The 22,979-nt window shown below is 41.8% G+C and overlaps 1 protein-coding gene across 1 annotated transcript in view; it reads right to left on the reverse strand.

Annotated features, from left to right (window-relative positions):
• Positions 1 to 10,936: 10,936 nt before the first annotated feature.
• LOC110497391 (15-hydroxyprostaglandin dehydrogenase [NAD(+)]) overlaps positions 10,937 to 22,979 on the reverse strand; it is a 30,245-nt gene continuing 18,202 nt past the window's right edge. The window contains exons 5-7 of the mRNA XM_021573474.2: positions 17,789 to 17,865; positions 13,185 to 13,348; positions 10,937 to 12,030 (exon numbers count right to left, since the gene is read on the reverse strand). Coding sequence (XP_021429149.1) covers positions 11,907 to 12,030; positions 13,185 to 13,348; positions 17,789 to 17,865 — 365 coding nt within the window. The 3' untranslated portion in view covers positions 10,937 to 11,906. The remainder of the gene's footprint in view (positions 12,031 to 13,184; positions 13,349 to 17,788; positions 17,866 to 22,979) is intronic.

The raw sequence follows: 22,979 nt of genomic DNA on the forward strand, positions 1-22,979 counted from the left end.
CTACGATGCCTGACCCTAACTGGGCTCAGAGGCGGTCCTCTGATTTAGTTCAAATCAAAAGGGAATTGTATTTTTCTTCATTAAACAGTCCAAAATCATATTACACCATTATACAAACAGTATCATACTCAGTCATTCATCTTATACAACAATTAGATATAAACCTCATACCTGAGGCTATTATATAAACAGCGTTATGGTAATGTGGCCACACCGTCTCCCATGAGCTTCCCCAAGTTGTAACAAATGGACCAGTTCGTAGCTGTATTTTTCACCGATCTTTTATACTTTCTCCGGAACATGAAATTTGTTCGGACCTCGAGTTCTGTGAGGTGGGAGACATTCCTTTGTTCTCTATGAAAATTGACTCTCTCTATACTGTGTGTCCATGAGGAGATCCTCAGGAATTTACGAGGTCTCTCTGACCACAGCAGCCTAGTTGAAGGAGGAAAGGGGGAGGCAGGGAGAGGGGAATGGGCTTTCTGTACCCAAAGAGGGCAACGTCATGCCACCAGAATAGAAAGAGGAGTGGGAGGCCCCGGTACACAACTAAGCAAGAGGATATGGCCATCAGTTTGTGTCTAGTTTGAGAAAAACAGACCCCTCACAAGTCCTCAACTGGCAGCTTCATTAAAAAGTATCTGCAAAACACCTGTCTCAATTTCAACAGTGAAGAGGTGACTCCGGGATGCTGGCCTTTACAGGCAAGGATATTGCTGCCAGTAAGATTGCACCTAAATCAACCATTTATCGGATCATCAAGAACTTCAAGGAGAGCGGTCCAATTGTTGTGAAGAAGTGCAGCAAAGAAGCCACTTCTCTCCAGGAAAAACATCAGGGACAGACTGATATTCTGCAAAAGGTACAGGGATTGGACTGCTGAGGACTGGGGTAAAGTCATTTTCTCTGATGAATCCCCTTTCCGATTGTTTGGGGCATCCGGAAAAAGCTTGTCCGGAGAAGACAAGGTGAGCGCTACCATTAGTCCTGTGTCATGCCAACAGTAAAGCATCCTGAGACCATTCATGTGTGGGGTTGCTTCTCAGCCAAGGGAGTGGGCTCACTCACAAGTTTGCCTAAGAACACAGCCATGAATAAAGAATGGTACAAGCACATCCTCCGAGAGCAACTTCTTCCAACCATCCAGGAACAGTTTGGTGACAAACAATGCCTTTTCCAGCATGATGGAGCACCTTGCCATAAGGCAAAAGTGATAACTAAGTGGCTCGGGGAACAAAACATCGATATTTTGGGTCCCATTGAGAACTTGTGGTCAATCCTCAAGAGATGGGTGGACAAACAAAACCCCTCAAATTCTGACAAACTCCAAGCATTGATTATGTAAGAATGGGCTGCCGTCAGTCAGGATGTGGCCCAGAAGTGAATTGACAGCATGCCAGGGCAGATTGCAGAGGTCTTGAAAAAGAAGGGGTCAACACTGCAAATATTGACTCTTCGCATCAACTTTATGTAATTGTCAATAAAACCCTTTGACACTTATGAAATGCTTGAATTATACTTCACTATTCCATAGTAACATCTGACAAAAATATCTGAAGACACTGAGGCAGCAGACTTTGTGAAAATGAATATTTGTGTCATTCTCAAAACTTTTGGCCACGTACATTTTATAGATATATTTTTAACCCCCCCCCCCACCTGCAATCTGATAGCATGTAATAAATCATGATATAAAAACAAATAAATGAATATTACATAGTAAATCTACTGAACAATACATCATAGAACCTCAGAAATAGTGACAAATTATTGATACACATTCATGGATGTTTAAGTCAGTTGGCTAAGAGTTCAGAAATGTCCGTTGCTGCTTTTTTCCATGTGTCCACAGTGGACACTTTGGCCATGTGGATCCTGGCCATGGAGAGCTCCATAAGTACAACCAGAGTGGACACTTTGGCCATGTGGATCCTGGCCGTGGAGAGCTCCATAAATACAACCAGAGTGGACACTTTGGCCATGTGGATCCTGGCCATGGAGAGCTCCATAAGTACAACCAGAGTGGACACTTTGGCCATGTGGATCCTGGCTGTGGAGAGCTCCATAAGTACAACCAGAGTGGACACTTTGGCCATGTGGATCCTGGCTGTGGAGAGCTCCAAATATACAACCAGAGTGGACACTTTGGCCATGTGGATCCTGGCTGTGGAGAGCTCCATAAGTACAACCAGAGTGGACACTTTGGCCCTGTGGATCCTGGCTGTGGAGAGCTCCATAAGTACAACCAGAGTGGACACTTTGGCCATGTGGATCCTGGCCGTGGAGAGCTCCATAAATACAACCAGAGTGGACACTTTGCCCATGTGGATCCTGGCCGTGGAGAGCTCCATAAGTACAACCAGAGTGGACACTGGCCATGTGGCTCCTGGCCGTGGAGAGCTCCATAAGTGCAACCAGAGTGGACACTTTGGCCATGTGGATCCTGGCCGTGGAGAGCTCCATAAGTACAACCAGAGTGGACACTGGCCATGTGGCTCCTGGCCGTGGAGAGCTCCATAAGTACAACCAGAGTGGACACTTTGGCCATGTGGATCCTGGCCGTGGAGAGCTCCATAAATACAACCAGAGTGGACACTTTGGCCATGTGGATCCTGGCCGTGGAGAGCTCCATAAGTACAATTTCTTTAAATGTTAGCAGCCATTGTTGCAATGGTAACTGATGAAGTGGAATCCAACCTTTGTACAATCATTTTCTTAGCAGCTGTGGTTCACAAAGCAACATCTAATGGCAGTATTTTTTCTATAAGTACAGAGATGACATCATTGAATTTCCCCCAGAATTCAACCACCCCCTGGCATTTCCACAGCACATACTGAAAACTACGAAGGTCCCATGTGGTGTAGAACACACATATTGGCAACGGACTAATACCTGTGTGATGTCTTTTTTGAGGCGATAGATAGGTTCATGGCAAATTCTTTAATGAATTAATTGGTGATTGGGGTTTCTAGATGATGCAAATATATTCCTCCATACAGTCTCCCAATTGATTTGTCTGTCAGCAAGTGAAAAATCCTTTTCCCCACACAGTGGATAGAGTTAATGGTTTTTGTGCTGCTCAAATGGATTGACTATAGATATCAGAAACAACTCCGTTCGAGGGGTGTCTGTCCGTTAGAAGTTTGACCAATTGGTGTACTGCTAATTCTGCTCCCCAGGGGACCCCATAGGCTTGCATGGATGGGCGTCTTTGAAGGTAAAGACAAAATGATGAACCTGGGACATTAAAACACTAGCGGATTTCCTGGAAACTGAGGAGTCCATTCATATTGAATATGTCTTTGAAAGTATAAATACCTTTCTTAGACCAAGAATCTGTTATAAATGATTTCTTACACACTAAGAATTCTTTATTACGACATACTGGAGAGTATAAATGCCATTTAAGATTAGATCTCATATACTTCTCTGTAGTTTCCACACATTTTCAGAGTATGCTATAATGGGTCCAAACAATCATACACAGTTTTTAGTAGTCAATCCAGAAAATTATAAATATTGTAATCTAATTGTTGAAACCATTGACTCTTCTATGTTGCATATTTAATCTGTGGTCTCTTTCTCCCCCAAATTAACTTCTTTATGACAGAGTCAAGTTTAGACCAATAGTCCAAAGGAGGAGGCAGTGGTAACATGGAACTCATGAAATTGATCCGAGGGAGGACATTGATTTTAATAATTGAGATTCTAGAGAAATTGCTTGTTCAGTTTGTTTGATTTTGATATGTGAGGAAGCTACATTTTGATGTATGTTTTGTACCAGCGGTTCAAGAGAGAGAGAGCAAATAGTATGGGGAGGTGGGACAACCCTTTTTACTTTTACCCATTTTCTCTCCCCAATTGGTAGTTACAGTCTTGTCCCATCGCTGCAACTCGGGAGAGGCGAAGGCCAAGATCCATGCCTCCTCCGAAACACGACCGTGCCAAGCCGCACTGCTTCTTGACACACTGCTCGCTTAACCCAGAAGCCAGCTGGACCAATGTGTCAGAGGTGTCACGCCCTGGCCGGAGAGAGGCTTTTATTCTCTATTTTGATTAGGCCAGGGTGTGACTAGGGTGGGCATTCTAGTTTCTTTATTTCTATGTTTTCTATTTCGGCCGAGTGTGGTTCCCAATCAGAGGCAGCTGTCTATCGTTGTCTCTGATTGGGAATCATACTTAGGCAGCCTTTTCCTACCTGTGTTTTGTGGGTAGTTGTTTTCTGTATAGTTTATTTGCCTTACAGAACTGTTTTGTTCTCTTTGTTATTTTTGTTCGAGAGTTTTTTTGAGTAATAAAGGATCATGAACACTTACCACGCTGCATTTTGGTCCGATCCTCATTCTGACCAGAGACTTAACACCATCCAACTGATGACGGAAATCAGATTGCAGATGCCCGGCCCAAGGAGTCCCTAGAGCACAATGGGACAAGGAAATCCCGGCCGGCCAAACCCTGCCCTAACCTGGACAACGCTGGGCCAATTGTGCGCTGCCTCATGGGTCTGGGATCGAACCCAGGACTGTAGTGACGCCGCCTCAAGCACTGTGAGGCAGTGCCTTAGACCACTGAGCCACTCGAGAGGCCTCTCCTTTGGTACTTTGGGTTATTTTATTAGGATCCCCATTAGCTGTTGCGAGAGCAGCAGCTACTCTTCCTAGGGCCACAGAAAACATTAAACCAGATTTTATTCATTAGGATACTCGTTAGTCGATGCCAATGGTGACAGCTAGTCTTACTGAGGTCCGACATATAACGAAGAAGACATTACAGACAAAATACTTTGCAATTTACATATATTTAAAAACATTAACATATCGTGTGTTTATCAGTTACACCTACTGTACATGTCAGTACATACACACATAAAGTAGGTCACATGGGGGAGAGGGGCTGTGCCATGAGGTGTTGCTATATTTGTATTTTTTAAACCAAGTGTGTTGTTTACTTGTGCTATATAAGATGGAAGGGAGTTCCATGCACTCATGGCTGTGTATAATACTATGTGTTCACTTTAATTTGTTCTGGACCTGGGGATTGTGAAAAGACCCCTGGTGGTATGTCTGGTGAAGTAAGTGTGTGTATCAGTGCTGCGTGTAAGTTGACTATGCAAACAATTTGGAATTTTCAACACATAAATGTTTCTTATAAAAAGGAAGTGATGCAGTCAGTCTCTCCTCAACTCTTAGCCAAGGGAGACTGTCATGCATAGTATTTATATTAGCCCTCTGATTACAATGAAGAGCAAGATGTGCCGCTCCGTTCTGGGCCAGCTGCAGCTTAACTAGGTCTTTCCTTGCAGCACTTGACCACATGGCTGAACAATAATCAAGATCAGACATAACTAGAGCCCGCAGGACTTGCTTTTTGAAATGTGAGCATCTCTTTAGTATGGACAGACCGCTCCCCATTTTAACAACCATTGAATCTATATATTTTGACTATGACAGTTTCTAATCTAATGTAACACCAAGTAATTTAGTCTCCTCCCTATAGGCTGTCTCATCGTTGTCAAGTGATCAGTCCTACCACTGTTGTTTCGTCAGCAAACTTAATGATGGTGTTGGAGTCGTGTTTGGCCACGCATTCATGGGTGAACCGGGAGTACAGGAGGGGACTAAGTACACACCCCTGAGGGGCCCCAGTGTTGAGGATCAGCGTGGCAGATGTGTTGTTGCCTACCCTTACCACCTGGGGGGCGGCCCGACAGGGAGTACAGGATCCAGTTGCGGAGGAAGGTGTTTAGTCCCAGGTTCCTTAGCTTAGTGATGAGCTTCATGGACACTATGGTGTTAAATGCTGAGCTGTAGTCAATGAACAGCATTCAAGGGCTGCTCTGTGGAAAGAAACCTCTCTCTTAATATCTAATCAATCATTGAGCCATACTTCTCAAAAGCCCTGTTTATACCTGGTTCTAACCTTTGTCCTGATCCTGTCCACATTCTGACAGTGCCCACAGTTGTAGACGATTAAAAGCTTGTGATCAGATCTTCCGACCACCTCCAGATGTAGTCAGGGACCCTGACGCATTGTGATCAGGAAATCTTGTCACAATGCGAACACAATAGACGGATAAAAGACATTTGTCTTTTATCACAATGTGGATAAGATCAGGACAAAGGACGCATGTTTGTACCTGGGACAGAACAAACCCTTTCACCAGGAGCATTCTTTAAACACCTGGAGGTGTATGCATTTCTCAAAGCAGGTTGGGTAATTCAGCTTTTACACCTTTGACTCTGAGCCAACATGTAATGACATGTGTTTAAAGCCCCCATGCAGTCTTTTTGTAATTTTGTTTTTAAATAATCACTCTATATCTAATAAATTACTGTGTGTGTGTATTTAGTGAAAATAACTATTTCCCTGAATCACCTTTGACACTTGAAATGCTCAGTCTGATCGTGTGGGCATCAGGAAACAAATACAAATATATTTACATACATAGCCCTGATTGGCTGATAGGATGGTCTAGAACCCACCCCCATAACCAGATAAACAGTCATTGGTCTATTATAATCATGATATGGGCCAAAAGTTAGGTCTCACCTGAACAGGTTGAAATTCCAGGCATTGTTTCCAAACAGCTCTTACACAAAAATGGCCTTAATCATAATTTTCACAATTTCAGAGTGTTATTTTTTACCTCACAGTGTGGAAATATAATACACAAACATGAAAATATGTTTTTACTCAACTGCCCCTTTTAAGGCGTGGTTGTGGCTGTGCGTGACATTGCACACCATCACAAAAGGAAACATCATGGACCATATTAGGATATGTAACCTTCTTCTTGAACAAATTCATTCAACACCCTGATACACGGAAATACCATATTATCACATGCACTTTAGTCATTGTATAGTTTGTATTTAACAGTGTGATGAATACATCATGCGTACATGCCATTCTGAGGAAACAGCTACGCGCGTCATTTGATCACAATGTGAGTTTTGAACAGGAGAGAGAACATCCTGTCTAATTCACAGCGGTTGGGAGGTAGATGCAAATATAGGGTTATGACCGGTGGTGTTAACTTAATGATGTGATTTAAACTATAAAGTTCGTACCCAGCTCCTAGTCAATGTAGCCACCCTATCATTACATATGGCCTAGAAGCCCAACAACAGCAGAGAGAACAGAGAACATTCACACACACACACATACACACACACTCCATCACTATACCATTCCACCCATCTCTCCATTTAATAAGGACCTATGGCATAATTAGGCAGACACATTATTGTACTTAGCATGGGTGTGTTGTATTGTATGAGTCCATCACCCCCCCCCCCCCCCCCCCCCCCCTTCCGCTCAGCATCAGCCACAGGACGTAGGCATTGGTGGGAAGACTCGGCATGAGGTATATTGAGTCGCCAGCAGTGTTTAGTAGACACTGGACATAAAGCAGGAGTTTGGTGGAGAGGAGAATTGCCGTCTACGGAATTGTTCATCTTTTCACAGTTGTTGGGGTCTGTGAATATACGGGACAAGAATGGCCTCAGAGTGATATTGTAACAATTGTAAAGGTCACCAGGTTACAGCTAGCTTATTAGATAAACGGTCAGATATTACAAATAAACCCTGACTAGTGCTGTCATACGGCAACTTGAATCCTAAAGAAATAGAAGAGTATATGCTGAAATATGTCAAATCTATGTTAATTGCAGACTACAATAAACAACAGTCAACTATACTGTATGCAACACAATGACATACCACACAACACAATTACAGACCACTCAATGATATTAGAAAATGTACAGCTTAATTTAAACTTCTAACCTGTATAGTTGGAGAGGTCTTCCCTCTGGTAAGGTTGTAATGGCAGTGGAGAGTTTCCGAATTTTGCATAAATACAGCAGGTAAAGTCTGTCTGAATTATGCATATTAGTAGGTAAAGTTAGCGGTCGATGTTCCTTCCTTGGTCATACGTGGGCTCTATCCCAAAATGGCACACCCTATTCCCTACATAGTGCAGTACTTTTGACCAAGACCCATAGGTTAATGCACTATATAGGGAATAGGGTGCCATTTGGGACTCAACCTTATAATGCACGTCTGAATTTGCATGATCAGCTACATTTGCATTTGGGAGTTATGTTTCAGAACCATGATGTAACTAGACAAATCTGAGGGGGGTGGACGGTGGACGTTGTTGAACATGGTTGAAACACAATTCAGCAGGAGGAAGGAGCATTTCACATACCCGGGTTTGACATGTCAGGTCTGAGATTCACATCTTGAAGATACTATATATAATCCATGTATACCAGTGGAGGCTGCTGAGGGGAGGACGGCTTATAATATTGGCTGGAATGGAGACAATGGAATGGTATCAACCACATGGAAACCACGTGTTAGATGTGTTTGATACCATTCCAATGACTCCACTCCATTCCATTGACTCCATATACTGTACATACAAACATAAATTACCGTTCAAAAGTTTGGAGTCACTTAAAATTGTCTTTGTTTTTGAAAGAAATGCACATTTTTTTGTCCATTAAAATAACATCAAATTGATCAGAAATACATTGTAGACATTGCTAATGTTGTAAATGACTATTGTAGCTGGAAACGGCTGATTTTTTATGGAATATCAACATAGGCATACAGAGGCCCATTATAAGGCCAGCATCCCGGAGTCGCCTCTTCACTGTTGACGTTGAGACTGGTGTTTTGTGGGTACTGTTTAATGAAGCTGCCAGTTGAGGACTTGTGAGGTGTCTGTTTCTCAAACTAGACACTCTAATGTATTTGTCCTCTTGTTCAGTTGTGCACCGGGGCCTTCCACTCCTCTTTCTATTCTGGTTAGAGCCAGTTTGCTCTGTTTTGTGAAGGGAGTAATACACAGCATTGTACGAGATCTTCAGTTTCTTGGCAATTTCTCACATGAAATAGCCTTCATTTCTGAGAACAAGCATAGACTGACGAGTTTCAGAAGAAAGTTCTTTGTTTCTGGAGATTTTGAGCCTGTAATCGAACCCATAAATGCTGATGTTCCAGATACTCAACTAGTCTAAAGGCCAGTTTTATTGCTTGTTTAATCAGAACAACAGTTTTCAGCTGTGATAACATATTTGCAAAAGGGTTTTCTAATGATCAATTAGCCTTTTAAAATTATAAACTTGGATTAGCTAACACAACGTGCCATTGGAACAGGAGTGATGGTTGCTGGCCTCTGTACGCCTACGTAGATATTCCATTAAAAATCAGCTGTTTCCAGCTACAGTAGGCATTTACAACATTAACAATGTCTACACTATATTTCTGATCAATATGATGTTATTTTAATGGATAAAAAAATTGCATTTCTTTCAATAACAAGGGCATTTCTAAGTGACCCCAAACTTTGAACGGCAGTGTAGATATATACATAACCAGTCAAAGGTTTGGATTCACCTACTCATTCAAGGGTTTTTCATAATTTCTTAAATTGTAAAATAATAGTGAAGACATCAAAACTATGAAATAACACATATGGAATCATGTATTAACCAAAAAAGTGTTAAACAAATAAAAATATTTTTTATATTTGAGAGTAGCCACCCTTTGCCTTGATGACAGCTTTGCACACGCTTGGCATTCTCTCAACCAGCTTCATGAGGTAGTCACCTGGAATGCATTTAAACTAACAGGTGTGCCTTGTTAAATGTTAATTTGTGGAATTTATTTCCTTCTTAATGCATTTGAGCCAATCAGTCGTGTTGTGACAAAGTAGGTTTGGTAAACAAAGGCTGGCTACATTGAAGAATCTAAAACAAATGTGTTTACATTTTTTTAGTTACTACATGATTCCATATGTGTTATTTAATAGTTTTGATGTCTTGACTATTATTCTACAATGTAGAAAATGGTAAAAATAAAGAAAAACCCTTGAATGAGTAGGTGTGTCCAAACTTTTGACCCGTACTCTATATTATGGTGGTACCAATCCTTCCACCTTGCTGAGTATATCATTTCACAATGGGTGTGATACATTATGTATACAATGAGCAGACAAATCATTAAGAACACCTTCCTAATATTGAGTTGCCCACAGAACAGCATCAATTCATCGGGGCATGGACACTACAAGGTGTCGAAATTATTCCACAGGGATACTGGCCCATGTTGACTCCAATGCTTCCCACAGTTGTGTCAAGTTGGCTGGATGTCCTTTGGGTGGTGGCCCATTCTTGATACACACGGGAAACGGTTGAGTGTGAAAAACCCAGCAGCGTTGCATTTCTCGACAAACTCAAACCGGTGCGCCTGGCACCTACTACCATACCCTGTTCAAAGGCACTTGAATCTTTGGTCATGCCCATTCACCCACTGAATGGCACACATGCACAATCAATGTCTCAGTTTGAATGAGGTAACCAGTCCTGAGGAATTCTTATTTTCTCTAACGCTCCTCCTTTGATGAGGTTTGTATCAGGCATCTTCCTTCACCTCCTGTGACCCATATCAAATGTGTGCCGCTCGCTCTCTCCACCCCTCTCTTTTCCTGGTCGTAGAATCTCTCGGAAAGCCTGTTTGGTAAACAAGTTAACACAGACCGCAGCTGATAGCAGGAGGGCGGGGGAGGGGGGGGGGGGGGGGGAGGAGGGGGTGATATCCAGATGTGAATTCCTGTCACGCATACATCCTGGAATTAACTAAAAGTAGCAAAGGATAAAAAAATAAAAAAAACTGTCTGTCTGTCTACATGCAGGACTTACATAGCTCCTTGTCACAGTTTCTCCTCTCGTCAAAGCCTGTTTTACTGCATGGTAGTGGAGGTGAGGTGGACACTCCCAACGGCAACATACTTAGCCCAACGGCAATATGCTCAGCTAGGTAGCGTGCTGACAACTCCCCAGCCCTCAAGAGTCCTCTTTCTGCCAGCTAAACCTGCATTACTGTGTTACAGATACTGTGTTATGTACATAGTCATGTAACAAGTGAAGGAGAAGAGGAAAGGAGTCAAAGTTTATTGTCTGACAGAGAACAAAAATACAATTTTCACATATTCTATGATATTAAAGCATGCTATTGTATCATAAATAAACTTCAGTTATTTGGTAAAATTGTAAACACATACTGTGCTTTGTGATAAAACGTCCATTTCATATTTGGGTAATAAGAATTTTCTCTTAGCTGACTTGCCTAGTTAAATAAATAAAATAAAATAAATACAGCAGTCAATTTGTACCAAGTCTCTCATACTAGTCAAATCAACTGGAGGATTCTATGATGAGGGAAACAAGTCTCTCATACTAGTCAAATCAACTGGAGGATTCTATGATGAGGGAAACAAGTCTCTCATTACTAGTCAAATCAACTGGAGGATTCTATGATGAGGGAAACAAGTCTCTCATACTAGTCAAATCAACTAGAGGATTCTATGATGAGGGAAACAAGTCTCTCATACTAGTCAAATCAACTGGAGGATTCTATGATGAGAGAAACAAGTCTCTCATACTAGTCAAATCAACTGGAGGATTCTATGATGAGGGAAACAAGTCTCTCATACTAGTCAAATCAACTGGAGGATTCTATGATGAGGGAAACAAGTCTCTCATACTAGTCAAATCAACTGGAGGATTCTATGATGAGGGAAACAAGTCTCTCATACTAGTCAAATCAACTGGAGGATTCTATGATGAGGGAAACCCGAAAACTAAACCCTCTTTGTCTACCTTTGTTCACACCTATTAAGTAAGACTACTGGAATCTTGGTTACATCCATCATAGGCATACAAATAGAGGTCCCATTAAATTACTATTCTAATTCCTAATTCAATGGGCCTACACTTCTACCAATTCCATAGACACATGGGTCTACTTTCTGAATGACTCCATACTCCGACCACTTTAAGTTCCTTTGTCTGGGTGGGTGACAGAAGTCCGACGGTATTCCGTGTTGTTCCTCTCAAGCGGACAGGGGCTCGTAGGTGTGGAAGTGGATCCCTTTAGAGCAGGTGATCTTCATCACGGCGCCGTTTAGACCGGTATCAGTTATCAGGCGCAACACTCCCTCTGCGATCAGCGACGGTCTGGGGATAGAGATGGAGAGGTGGAGAGAAAACAGGGTCGTGTTAGGTAGGGAACACAGTGTCCAGATAGTTCCTCCCTGGTTCATTCGGTTGTCTTCCGCCTGGTGTTTAATGAACACGACCCGAGAAAGAGAGAGGCCATGGCCATACATTCTCTTTCAATTCCTAAAGTTTTTTGGGGATTGAATTGGACTAGCTAACAAAGAATAGCTAGCAAAATGCCCTCATGATTATATCAGAGAATTCCTGAAACATGATGTAACTTAATTCAACAATTTCCTGGCTGAAAGAGATACAAGATCAACATTTAAAAAGGCCTCTTTTTGACGCTGTAGCCAACAAATTTATCAAATCGCCTTGCCCCAGGCCAAACAGCTTGGACAAGGTATTGCGAAATACTGTACTTTAAAAGCAGCTGAGCTGGTAGATGTAAGCATTCAAGACTGAAGTGCATTCTGATATAAATAACAAAACTTGGCCTGCATATGATTTTAAGTGCATCTTATCTCAAACACACTGTATTTCTCAATATTTGTCTTTGCGTGTTACGGATGCATATCGTAGCAAACCTAATCATTTCAAATAAATGTTGACAGTTAGTCAAGTCTTTCCTCAGAATACCCCTCAACGTTTGTATCTGTATATCTCTACCGCCGTTTGCTTCTGAAGTAGAAAACCTTATCTGATGTCGTCCAAAGCACTCAAAACACAGTGACATAGAGAGGGGACAAGACACAACCACACCAGGAAGCTTCCAAGTCCCCCTCTCTCCTCTCTCCAGATAAGACAGGGAAACTGAGGAGGGATAACAACCTCCACGGCCTCCCACACATACTATGTGGAGGGAGGATTTAAGGAGGAAATGGACACTGATTAGGGAGGCTTTGCTACTCCAGAGAATGTATTACTTGATGTCGTAGAATGGAGTTAGTATTTGGGTGGTTTCGCGGGGCCATGTGGGGAGGGTAAGCTGATTCTAGGTCTGTGTTGACTTGTTTAGGTATAAATAACACTTGTATACATTCATCTGAAGCAGTATCCTATATACACCACATAGGTTTACTGTAAATCTGAGTTATAAAGAACATTGATAGGTAATGAGTGTAAAAGGAGGGAAACGAGGCAACTTCTACACAACATGTATAGGAACTCACTGAAGCACCCCGAACTTGTGCACGCTCCTCTTTAAGTCGTCCTTGAACTTGTCAAACTTGCCCATGTTGTCCTCGTGTTCTACGGAGCGCAGGAGAGGGGTGTCCACGAAGGCAGGGCACAGCGTGTTGATCCTCACACCATAGTTCTCCACCTCAGCCGCATCCTGCGTGGGGAGAGGAAAGGAACACAGACGTGTCAGGGTGTGTGTGTGTGTGTGGTTGTGAAAGGAGCAACGTGCCAGTGTGTATGTGTTTGTTATGTGTGCGTGTGTGTGTGTGTGTGTGGTATGTGTGTGTGTGTGAGTGAGAAAGAGGAGCACAAACATGTCCGAACACGGTCAAGCGTAATCACCCAGGGCAAAGGAATGTGTCTAGGCCAGTGTTTTCCATGCCTTTCCTGGAGTACCCCCAGCCATTCCACATATCACATATTCTACTACGACATCTGATTCAACTGGTCAACTAATCATCAAGCCCTTCATTACTTAAATCAGGTGTACTGGTTTTGGATTACATACTGTATGTCTATTAAGGTAGTCCAAAGTTTAGTATTTGTTCCCATATTAATCGCTCACAATGACTACATCAACAATTATCCATAATCATGGTAATCATGGTAGCAGCCAAGTTAATGTAGAAGTGTTTAGAAACATATTCTCTTCTTATTTACAATAAAAGTGACTCCAAAATTATTGGGCACAAAAATAATCTGAAACACAAACCAACCAAAACAAAACAGTAAATGCATCCAACAAATATTTTGAGTCTCAAGCTTGATGTAGTCATTGCGTGTTAGGAATATGGGACCAAATACTAAATGTATTTATTTTTTGCACTTTAACCCCTTTTCTACCGAATTTCGTGATATCTAATTGGTAGTTACAGTCTTGTCCCATCGCACTGCTTCTTGACACACTGCACACTTGTGAAGGTGGTAAATGACCTTTTAACTTCTTCGATATAGGGGGCGCTCTTTTAATTTTTGGATGAAAAAACGTTCCCGTTTTAAACAAGATATTTTGTCACGAAAAGATGCTCGACTATGCATATAATTGACTATGCATAAACACTCTGACGTTTCCAAATCTGCAAAGATATTATCTGTGAGTGCCACAGAACTGATGCTACAGGCAAAACCAAGATGAAATTTCAAACAGGAAATGCCCCAGATTTTGAATGCGCTGTGTTCCAATGTCTCCTTATATGGCTGTGAATGCGCCAGGAATGAGCTTACACGTTCTGTCGTTTCCCCAAGGTGTCTGCAGCATTGTGACGTATTTGTAGGCATATCATTGGAAGATTGGAAGATTGACCATAAGAGACTACATTTACCAGGTGCTCGCTGGTGTCCTCCGTTGAAATTATTGCGTAATCTCCACATGCGTGTATTTTTCCATTTGATTCAGAGGAGAAACCCAACTGCCACGAATGACTTATCATCGAATAGATATGTGAAAAACACCTTGAGGATTGATTCTAAACAACGTTTGCCATGTTTCTGTCGATATTATGGAGTTAATTTGGAAAAAGTTGTAATGACTGAATTTTCTGTTTCTTTTCTTAGCCAAACGTGATGAACAAAACGGAGCGATTTCTCCTACACAAATAATCTTTTTGGAAAAACTGAACATTTGCTATGAAAACATCCGAAGTTCTTCAAAGGTAAATTATTTTATTTGAATGCTTTTCTTGTTTTTGTGAAAATGTTGCCTGCTGAATGCTAGGCTTAATGCTATGCTAGCTATCAATACTCTTACACAAATGCTTGTGTAGCTATGGTTGAAAAGCATATTTTGAAAATCTGAGATGACAGTGTTGTTAACAAAAGGCTAAGCTTGTGAGCCAATATATTTATTTCATTTCATTTGCGATTTTCATGAATAGTTAACGTTGCATTATGGTAATGAGCTTGAGGCTATGATTACGCTCCCGGATACGGGATTGCTTGACGCTAGAGGTTAATGGCATCAGACCGAGGCTCTGCATCTGTCCTCGTGCTCCTAGACCTTAGTGCTGCTTTGATACCATCGATCACCACATTCTTTTGGAGAGATTGGAAACCCAAATTGGTCTACACGGACAAGTTCTGGCCTGGTTTAGATCTTATCTGTCGGAAAGATATCAGTTTGTCTCTGTGAATGGTTTGTCCTCTGACAAATCAACTGTAAATTTCGGTGTTCCTCAAGGTTCCGTTTTAGGACCACTATTGTTTTCACTATATATTTTACCTCTTGGGGATGTCATTCGAAAACATAATGTTAACTTTCACTGCTATGCGGATGACACACAGCTGTACATTTCAATGAAACATGGTGAAGCCCCAAAATTGCCCTCGCTAGAAGCATGTGTTTCAGACATAAGGAAGTGGATGGCTGCAAACTTTCTACTTTTAAACTCGGACAAAACAGAGATGCTTGTTCTAGGTCCCAAGAAACAAAGAGATCTTCTGCTGAATCTGACAATTAATCTTAATGGTTGTACAGTCGTCTCAAATAAAACTGTGAAGGACCTCGGCGTTACTCTGGACCCTGATCTCTCTTTTGAAGAACATATCAAGACCATTTCAAGGACCGCTTTTTTTCATTTACGTAACATTGCAAAAATCAGAAACTTTCTGTCCAAAAATGATGCAGAAAAATTAATCCATGCTTTTGTCACTTCTAGGTTAGACTACTGCAATGCTCTACTTTCCGGCTACCCGGATAAAGCACTAAATAAACTTCAGTTAGTGCTAAATACGGCTGCTAGAATCCTGACTAGAACCAAAAAATTTGATCACATTACTCCAGTGCTAGCCTCCCTACACTGGCTTCCTGTCAAAGCAAGGGCTGATTTCAAGGTTTTACTGCTAACCTACAAAGCATTACATGGGCTTGCTCCTACCTATCTCTCTGATTTGGTCCTGCCGTACATACCTACACGTACGCTACGGTCACAAGACGCAGGCCTCCTAATTGTCCCTAGAATTTCTAAGCAAACAGCTGGAGGCAGGGCTTTCTCCTATAGAGCTCAATTTTTATGGAATGGTCTGCCTACCCATGTCAGAGACGCAAACTCGGTCTCAACCTTTAAGTCCTTACTGAAGACTCTCTTCAGTGGGTCATATGATTGAGTGTAGTCTGGCCCAGGAGTGGGAAGGTGAACGGCTCTGGAGCAACGAACCGCCCTTGCTGTCTCTGCCTGGCCGGTTCCCCTCTTTCCACTGGGATTCTCTGCATCTAACCCTATTACAGGGGCTGAGTCACTGGCTTACTGGGGCTCTCTCATACTGTCCCTGGAGGGGGTGCGTCACCTGAGTGGGTCGATTCACTGATGTGGTCATCCTGTCTGGGTTGGCGCCCCCCCTTGGGTTGTGCCATGGCGGAGATCTTTGTGGGCTATACTCAGCCTTGTCTCAGGATGGTAAGTTGGTGGTTGAAGATATCCCTCTAGTGGTGTGGGGGCTGTGCTTTGGCAAAGTGGGTGGGGTTATATCCTTCTTGTTTGGCCCTGTCCGGGGGTGTCCTCGGATGGGGCCACAGTGTCTCCTGACCCCTCCTGTCTCAGCCTCCAGTATTTATGCTGCAGTAGTTTATGTGTCGGGAGGCTAGGGTCAGTTTGTTATATCTGGAGTACTTCTTCTGTCCTATTCGGTGTCCTGTGTGAATTTAAGTGTGCTCTCTCTAATTCTCTCTTTCTCTCTTTCTCTCTCTCGGAGGACCTGAGCCCTAGGACCATGCCTCAGGACTACCTGACAGGATGACTCCTTGCTGTCCCCAGTCCACCTGGCCGTGCTGCTGCTCCAGTTTCAACTGTTCTGCCTTATTATTATTCGACCATGCTGGTCATTTATGAACATTTGAACATCTTGGCCATGTTCTGTTATAATCTCCACACGGCACAGCCAGAAGAGGACCAGGCTATGTGGCCACCCCACATAGCCTGGTTCCTCTCTAGGTTTCTTCCTAGGTTTTGGCCTTTCTAGGGAGTTTTTCCTAGCCACCGTGCTTCTACACCTGCATTGCTTGCTGTTTGGGGTTTTAGGCTGGGTTTCTGTACAGCACTTTGAGATATCAGCTGATGTACGAAGGGCTATATAAATAAATTTGATTTGATTTGCTCGCTTAACCCAGAAGCCAGCCGCACCAATGTGTCAAAGGAAACACCGTACAAATGGCGACCGTGCATGCGCCCGACACGCCACAAGGAGTCGCTAGAGCGCGATGGGACAAGGACATTCCTAGCCGGCCAAACCCTCCCCTAACCCGGACAATGCTAGGCCAATTGTGCGCCGTCTCATTGGTATCCCGGTTACGGCCGGCTGTGACCCAGTCTGGGATCAAACCCAGGTTTGTAGTGACTCAAGCACTGCGATCAAACCCAGGTTTGTTAAAACTCAAGCACTGCGACAAGCCAATTGGTAGGCTATACTTTTTACTGCTTTAATACACATAAGTGAATTTGACAGTCTGCACTTTAACCTCATAGTCATTGATTTAAAATCCAAACTTTTGGAGTGCAGAGCCAAAAGAAGAATAAAGTGTTTGACTGTCCCAATAATTACGGATGTATGTGGAATGGCTAGGTGTACTCGAGGAGAGGTTTGGGGGTGTATTAGAACTCACCGCTATGGCTCTGGAGAAGCCTATCACCCCGTGCTTTGTGGCCGTATACACTGGCTGGTAGGGGGAATGAAGGAAAGCTGAAAAAGAAAGAATAAAGAATAAAAAAAGAAAGAATAAACAAAGTTTACAGTCATGATAACTCACCAACATACTCCACATGGTACCCATTTAAATCTCAGGCGTTTTTCATTGACGGCGCGCTATAGTGTGTAAGCGCGCTATAGTGGAATCTACCGGTTTTTACTGAGATCTCATATCGCTTGCTAGAAATGAATGAGTACTGTAACTTATTCTCTATGTCTTTCCCGTCATGGAAAAACAGGATCCTCCAAGGCAAAATATTTCTCCCTATTTCGCTTAATTCAAACATGAAAAAGCTGTGTGTTTGTGTGTGTTGGGCCGGCTGCCGAGTTCTGTTTAAACCAGAACAATCTCCAGAACCTTTTATGGATACATAAAACCTTAACCTTGTGAAGATCAATCATTAGTTTTCCCCTTTAAAAAGTATAGAGCCAGGGCAAACCTTAAGAGAAACCTGTTGTATGGAGTACTGCAGGGACCATTGTTTCTGAAACCTCGCAACACCTTTGTATAAGAGAACAGAGGTGAAATTAGATGGAAAAATCACTCTGGGAACATAGTCAAATCAAAGGGAATTGAGCTCAAAGAGAATGTTTAAATGCATTCTTTAAAAAATGTGTACTAAGTAGAACCATGTAGTGTTCTTCAGTTTTCCTGAACCGTTTTTGGTGCTAGGTAGAACCCTGTGCAGAGGGTCTACCATGTAGGGTTCTTAATAGAATACCTTGTATATGGTTCTACCAAGAACCATTTTATTATCTAAAGGTTATTCTTAGAACCCTCTATGAATGGTGCCACCAGCTTTAAAATCAAATTATTTATGAAAGATTTGTCTATTGTAAGGCCACTTGTTGACGGGCTTAATTAAACCCTAACACAGTGGTGTTAGGAAAACCTTGGTTTACAGGCCACGTCAGGCCTGCAAGTCACATTATGCTGGCTCGCAAAATGATGTGTAATTGCTATTGGAATCCAGTCAGAGTTACGATATCCAACAAGTGGAATGGTTTAAATCTGTGACGCTCGTCGTTGGAATGAGGTGAGGACCAAAGCGCAGCTTGGTAAGTGTTCATCTTGTTTTATTAAACCGAGAACACTAAACAAAATAACAAAGGCGAAACGAAACAAAACAGTTCTGAAAGGTGAAACAAAACACAGAACAGAAAATAATCACCCACGAAACACAAGTGGGAAAAGGCTACCTAAGTATGATTCTCAATCAGAGACAACTAACGACACCTGCCTCTGATTGAGAACCATACCAGGCCAAACGCAAAACACAACATAGAAAAAGGAACATAGACAACCCACCCAACTCACGCCCTGACCATACTAAAACAAAGACATAACAAAAGAACTAAGGTCAGTGACAAAATCAACCGCAACCTGCATTGAAAAAGATTGCCAGGGTAGGGAAGATTAGATCCTTGACGTAGTCTCAGTATTCAAACTGGAACAACCATCTCAGTAACGAGTGCAATAAGTCCAACTACTAACAGATTGGTTTAGTTAAAAAAATAAATGTCATTGATCTTTGTGTAGCATAAAATGTATCAACCAATCAATGTACTGTACAGTTGTTGTCTGAAGTTTACATACACTTAGGTTGGAGTCATTAAAAGTCATTTTTCAACCACTCCACAAATTTCTTGTTAACGAACTATAGTTTTGGCAAGTCGGTTAGGACATCTACTTTGTCCATGACACAAGTAATTTTTCCAACAATTGTTTACAGACAGATTATTTCACTTATAATTCACTGTATCACAATTCCAGTGGGTCAGAAGTTTACATACACTAAATTGACTGTGCCTTTAATCAGCTTGGAAAATTCCAGAAAATTATGTAATGGCTTTAGAAGCTTCGGATAGGCTGATTGACAACATTTAAGTCAATTGGAGGTGTACCTGTGGATATATTTCAAGACCTACCTTCACACTCAGTGCCTCTTTGCTTGACATCATGGGAAAATAAAAAGAAATCAGCCAAGACCTCAGAAAAAAAATGTGGACCTCCACAAGTCTGGTTCATCCTTGGGAGCAATTTATAAACGCCTGAAGGTACCACGTTCATCTCTACAAACAATAGTACGCAAGTTTAAACACCATGGGACCATGCAGCCGTCATACCGATCAGGAAGGAGACGCGTTCTGTCTCCTAGAGATGAATGTACTTTGGTGTAAAAAGTGCAAATCAATCCCAGAACAACAGCAAAGGACCTTGTGAAGATGCTGGAGGAAACAGGTACAAAATGATCTATATCCACAGTAAAACGAGTCCTATATCGATATAACCTGAAAGGCCGCTCAGCAAGGAAGAAGCCACTGCTCCAAAATCGGCATAAAAAAGCCAGATTACGGTTTGCAACTGCACATGGGTACAAAGATCATACTTTTTGGAGAAATATCCTCTGGTCTGATAAAACAAAAATAGAACTGTTTGGCCATAATGACCATCGTTATGTTTGGTGGAAAAAGGGGGAGGCTTGCAAGCCGAATAACACCACCCCAACTGTGAAGCACGGGGTGGCAGCATCATGTTGTGGGGGTGCTTTGCTGCAGGAGGGACTGGTGCATTCACAAAATAGATGGCATCATGAGGTAAGAAAATGATGTGGATATGTTGAAGTAACATCTCAAGACATCAGTCAGGAAGTTAAAGCTTGGTCACAAATGGGTCTTCCAAATGGACAATAACCCCAAGCATACTTCCAAAGTTGTGGCAAAATGGCTTAAGGACAATAAAGTCAAGGTATTGGATTGGCCATCACAAAGCCCTGACCTCAATCCAAATCCTAAAAAATGTGTGGGCAGAACTGAAAAAGCATGTGCGAGCAAGGAGGCCTATAAACCCGACTCAGTTACACCAGCTCTATCAGGAAGAATGGGCCAAAATTCACCCAACGTATTGTGGGAAGCTTGTGGAAGGCTACCAGAAACGTTTGACCAAAGTTAAACAAGTTTAAAGGTAATTCTACCAAATACTAATTGAGTGTATGTAAACTTCTGACCTACTGGGAATGTGATGAAAGAAATAAAAGCTGAAATGAATCATTCTCTCTACTATTATTCTGAAATGTCACATTCTTAAAATGAAGTGGTGATTCTAACTGACCTAAGACAGGGACTTTTTACTAGGATTAAATGTCAGGAATTGTGAAGAACTGAGTTTAAATGTATTTGGCTAAGGTGTATGTAAACTTCCGACCTCTACTGTATATGCAAAAACACATTAAAACAAACACTTCTGAAAATCACCCTGCATTAGAGCATGCTGGGAAATATGATATATGGTTGAACATAGAACCCTTCTTGCCTTCCATCAAAAAAATCTTTCTTCCAAAAAGGGTTCTTCCGATCAAAACAGTAGCACCAGATCAGTCCACAAAAAAATAAAATAATCTAAGAGTGTGTTAAAATGAGTTTAACTATGAGAACTCCCAAACTACCCATGTGTTCCCGCTGAATTTCAGTCCTGTAGGAGAGGGCATAAACATGGTAGCTGGAATTGTATAGGAAACATTGTATGAAGTCTTGACTTCAAATCTTATTGCCACTTCAGCTAAAAACAAGGAGGAAAGGGATCTATAGGAGCCACAGGTTTCCTGCTGGGACACACAGGAAGCAAAGTATGTGCAATAACATGACAATATGGGGTCATTTATCATAAAACACAACCAACCATTATCTTGCAGTTTCAGTCATACTTGTACTTCCCCTTATGCCTAAGCAGCTCGAACGGAGTGCTGACATAAAACGTCAGACTGCTCTTCCCTTATTTGGAACCACAGTGAACAATACACTGACTGTCTTAATTGGTTATTACAGTATAATACTGAACCAAATGCTTTCACCTTTTACCCGTGTGGGAATTGGCCTATATGGATAGGGGCTAAATTGAAATGTTTCTTACAGAAAAAGTACGGAAATGCATAACCATTTTAGAAATTGATAGGGAACAGTTTGGATGTAATCGGAAAATGATTCGACCAAATGTGAGTACACAACAGTTCACATGACACAAGACTGAATCCAAACATTACACTGTTGACGTTATGTGCATTTTACATTTAGTGTACTTTGCCACTTTTGTTGAAAACTAAATCTGAAAATACTCTGGGTACATTCATTAACATGATAAGATTATTCCTGGAAAATGTGGGGTGGTTGCAACATAAGACAAACATTACAAAGGTTTGAGTGAGAAGATTAACTGGTCTCCAACCTCTCCAAAGTGTGCACAGTTCCTAAGCAATTTCAGTGCACTTTTATGACTCAAAAGAAAAGTCTTCAACTATAAAAGGTACCTTTGTGAGCTCTCCTAGCTGTACCATTGAGGAACAAGCTCACTTGTCGTTGTTTAGTTTGGAACACAGCCCTGTATCCCCACCATAACACAATTGGGTGATTCTGCAACTTCGGGCACTTTGGCCATGCAAGATTTCAGAAATTAAAACATATTGAAAAACCATTTTACCAGTATTATAATTGTCTTTGATTTGTCTAGAAATAATATCTGATAATCTCTGTGATCGTACTATTCAGGAATGTATATATTTTAGTAATTTTTCTCAGACAGCCATTGACAAATGTTATTAAACATCAATTTTAGTTGAAAATGAAATATCATACAATTAATTTATCATTCATTTATGAGTAAAGTGAAACTGTATAATTTGTGGTATACCCAACACAGGTGTGGAAGGTCACCTGCTTGTGAGGACCACCAAAGTGAACTGCCTGGATTTCACTGGTGTATTTACACAGGTAGTTCTCTTAGGGGCTCAACTTTGGTTTTAGAAGTGTGGGGGGGGGGGGGAATAAACACTCCAAACAGCCTACCCGACCACTCAGAGGCATCTGCATTGTCCTAAAGCACACTTGCCTCATTTTGTATCACATTCCAATGATAAATCTGGGGGGGGGGCAAAAATGCAATTTCATAATGTGTCCCAGTGAAAGTTGCGCCCCTGAGTTCTCTTTCCGCAGATTCTCTTTTAATTCTCTCAGTTTGGAGTATCAGTGTCGAATGTTGTACACGTGTTTCCCCAACTTCTCTTTCAATCCTTTGGAAAAGTCCTCTAGTAGAATATGTGGTGTGCCACACACCT

This window comes from Oncorhynchus mykiss, chromosome 19, assembly GCF_013265735.2.
Source record: "Oncorhynchus mykiss isolate Arlee chromosome 19, USDA_OmykA_1.1, whole genome shotgun sequence".
Classification (NCBI taxonomy): domain Eukaryota; kingdom Metazoa; phylum Chordata; class Actinopteri; order Salmoniformes; family Salmonidae; genus Oncorhynchus; species Oncorhynchus mykiss.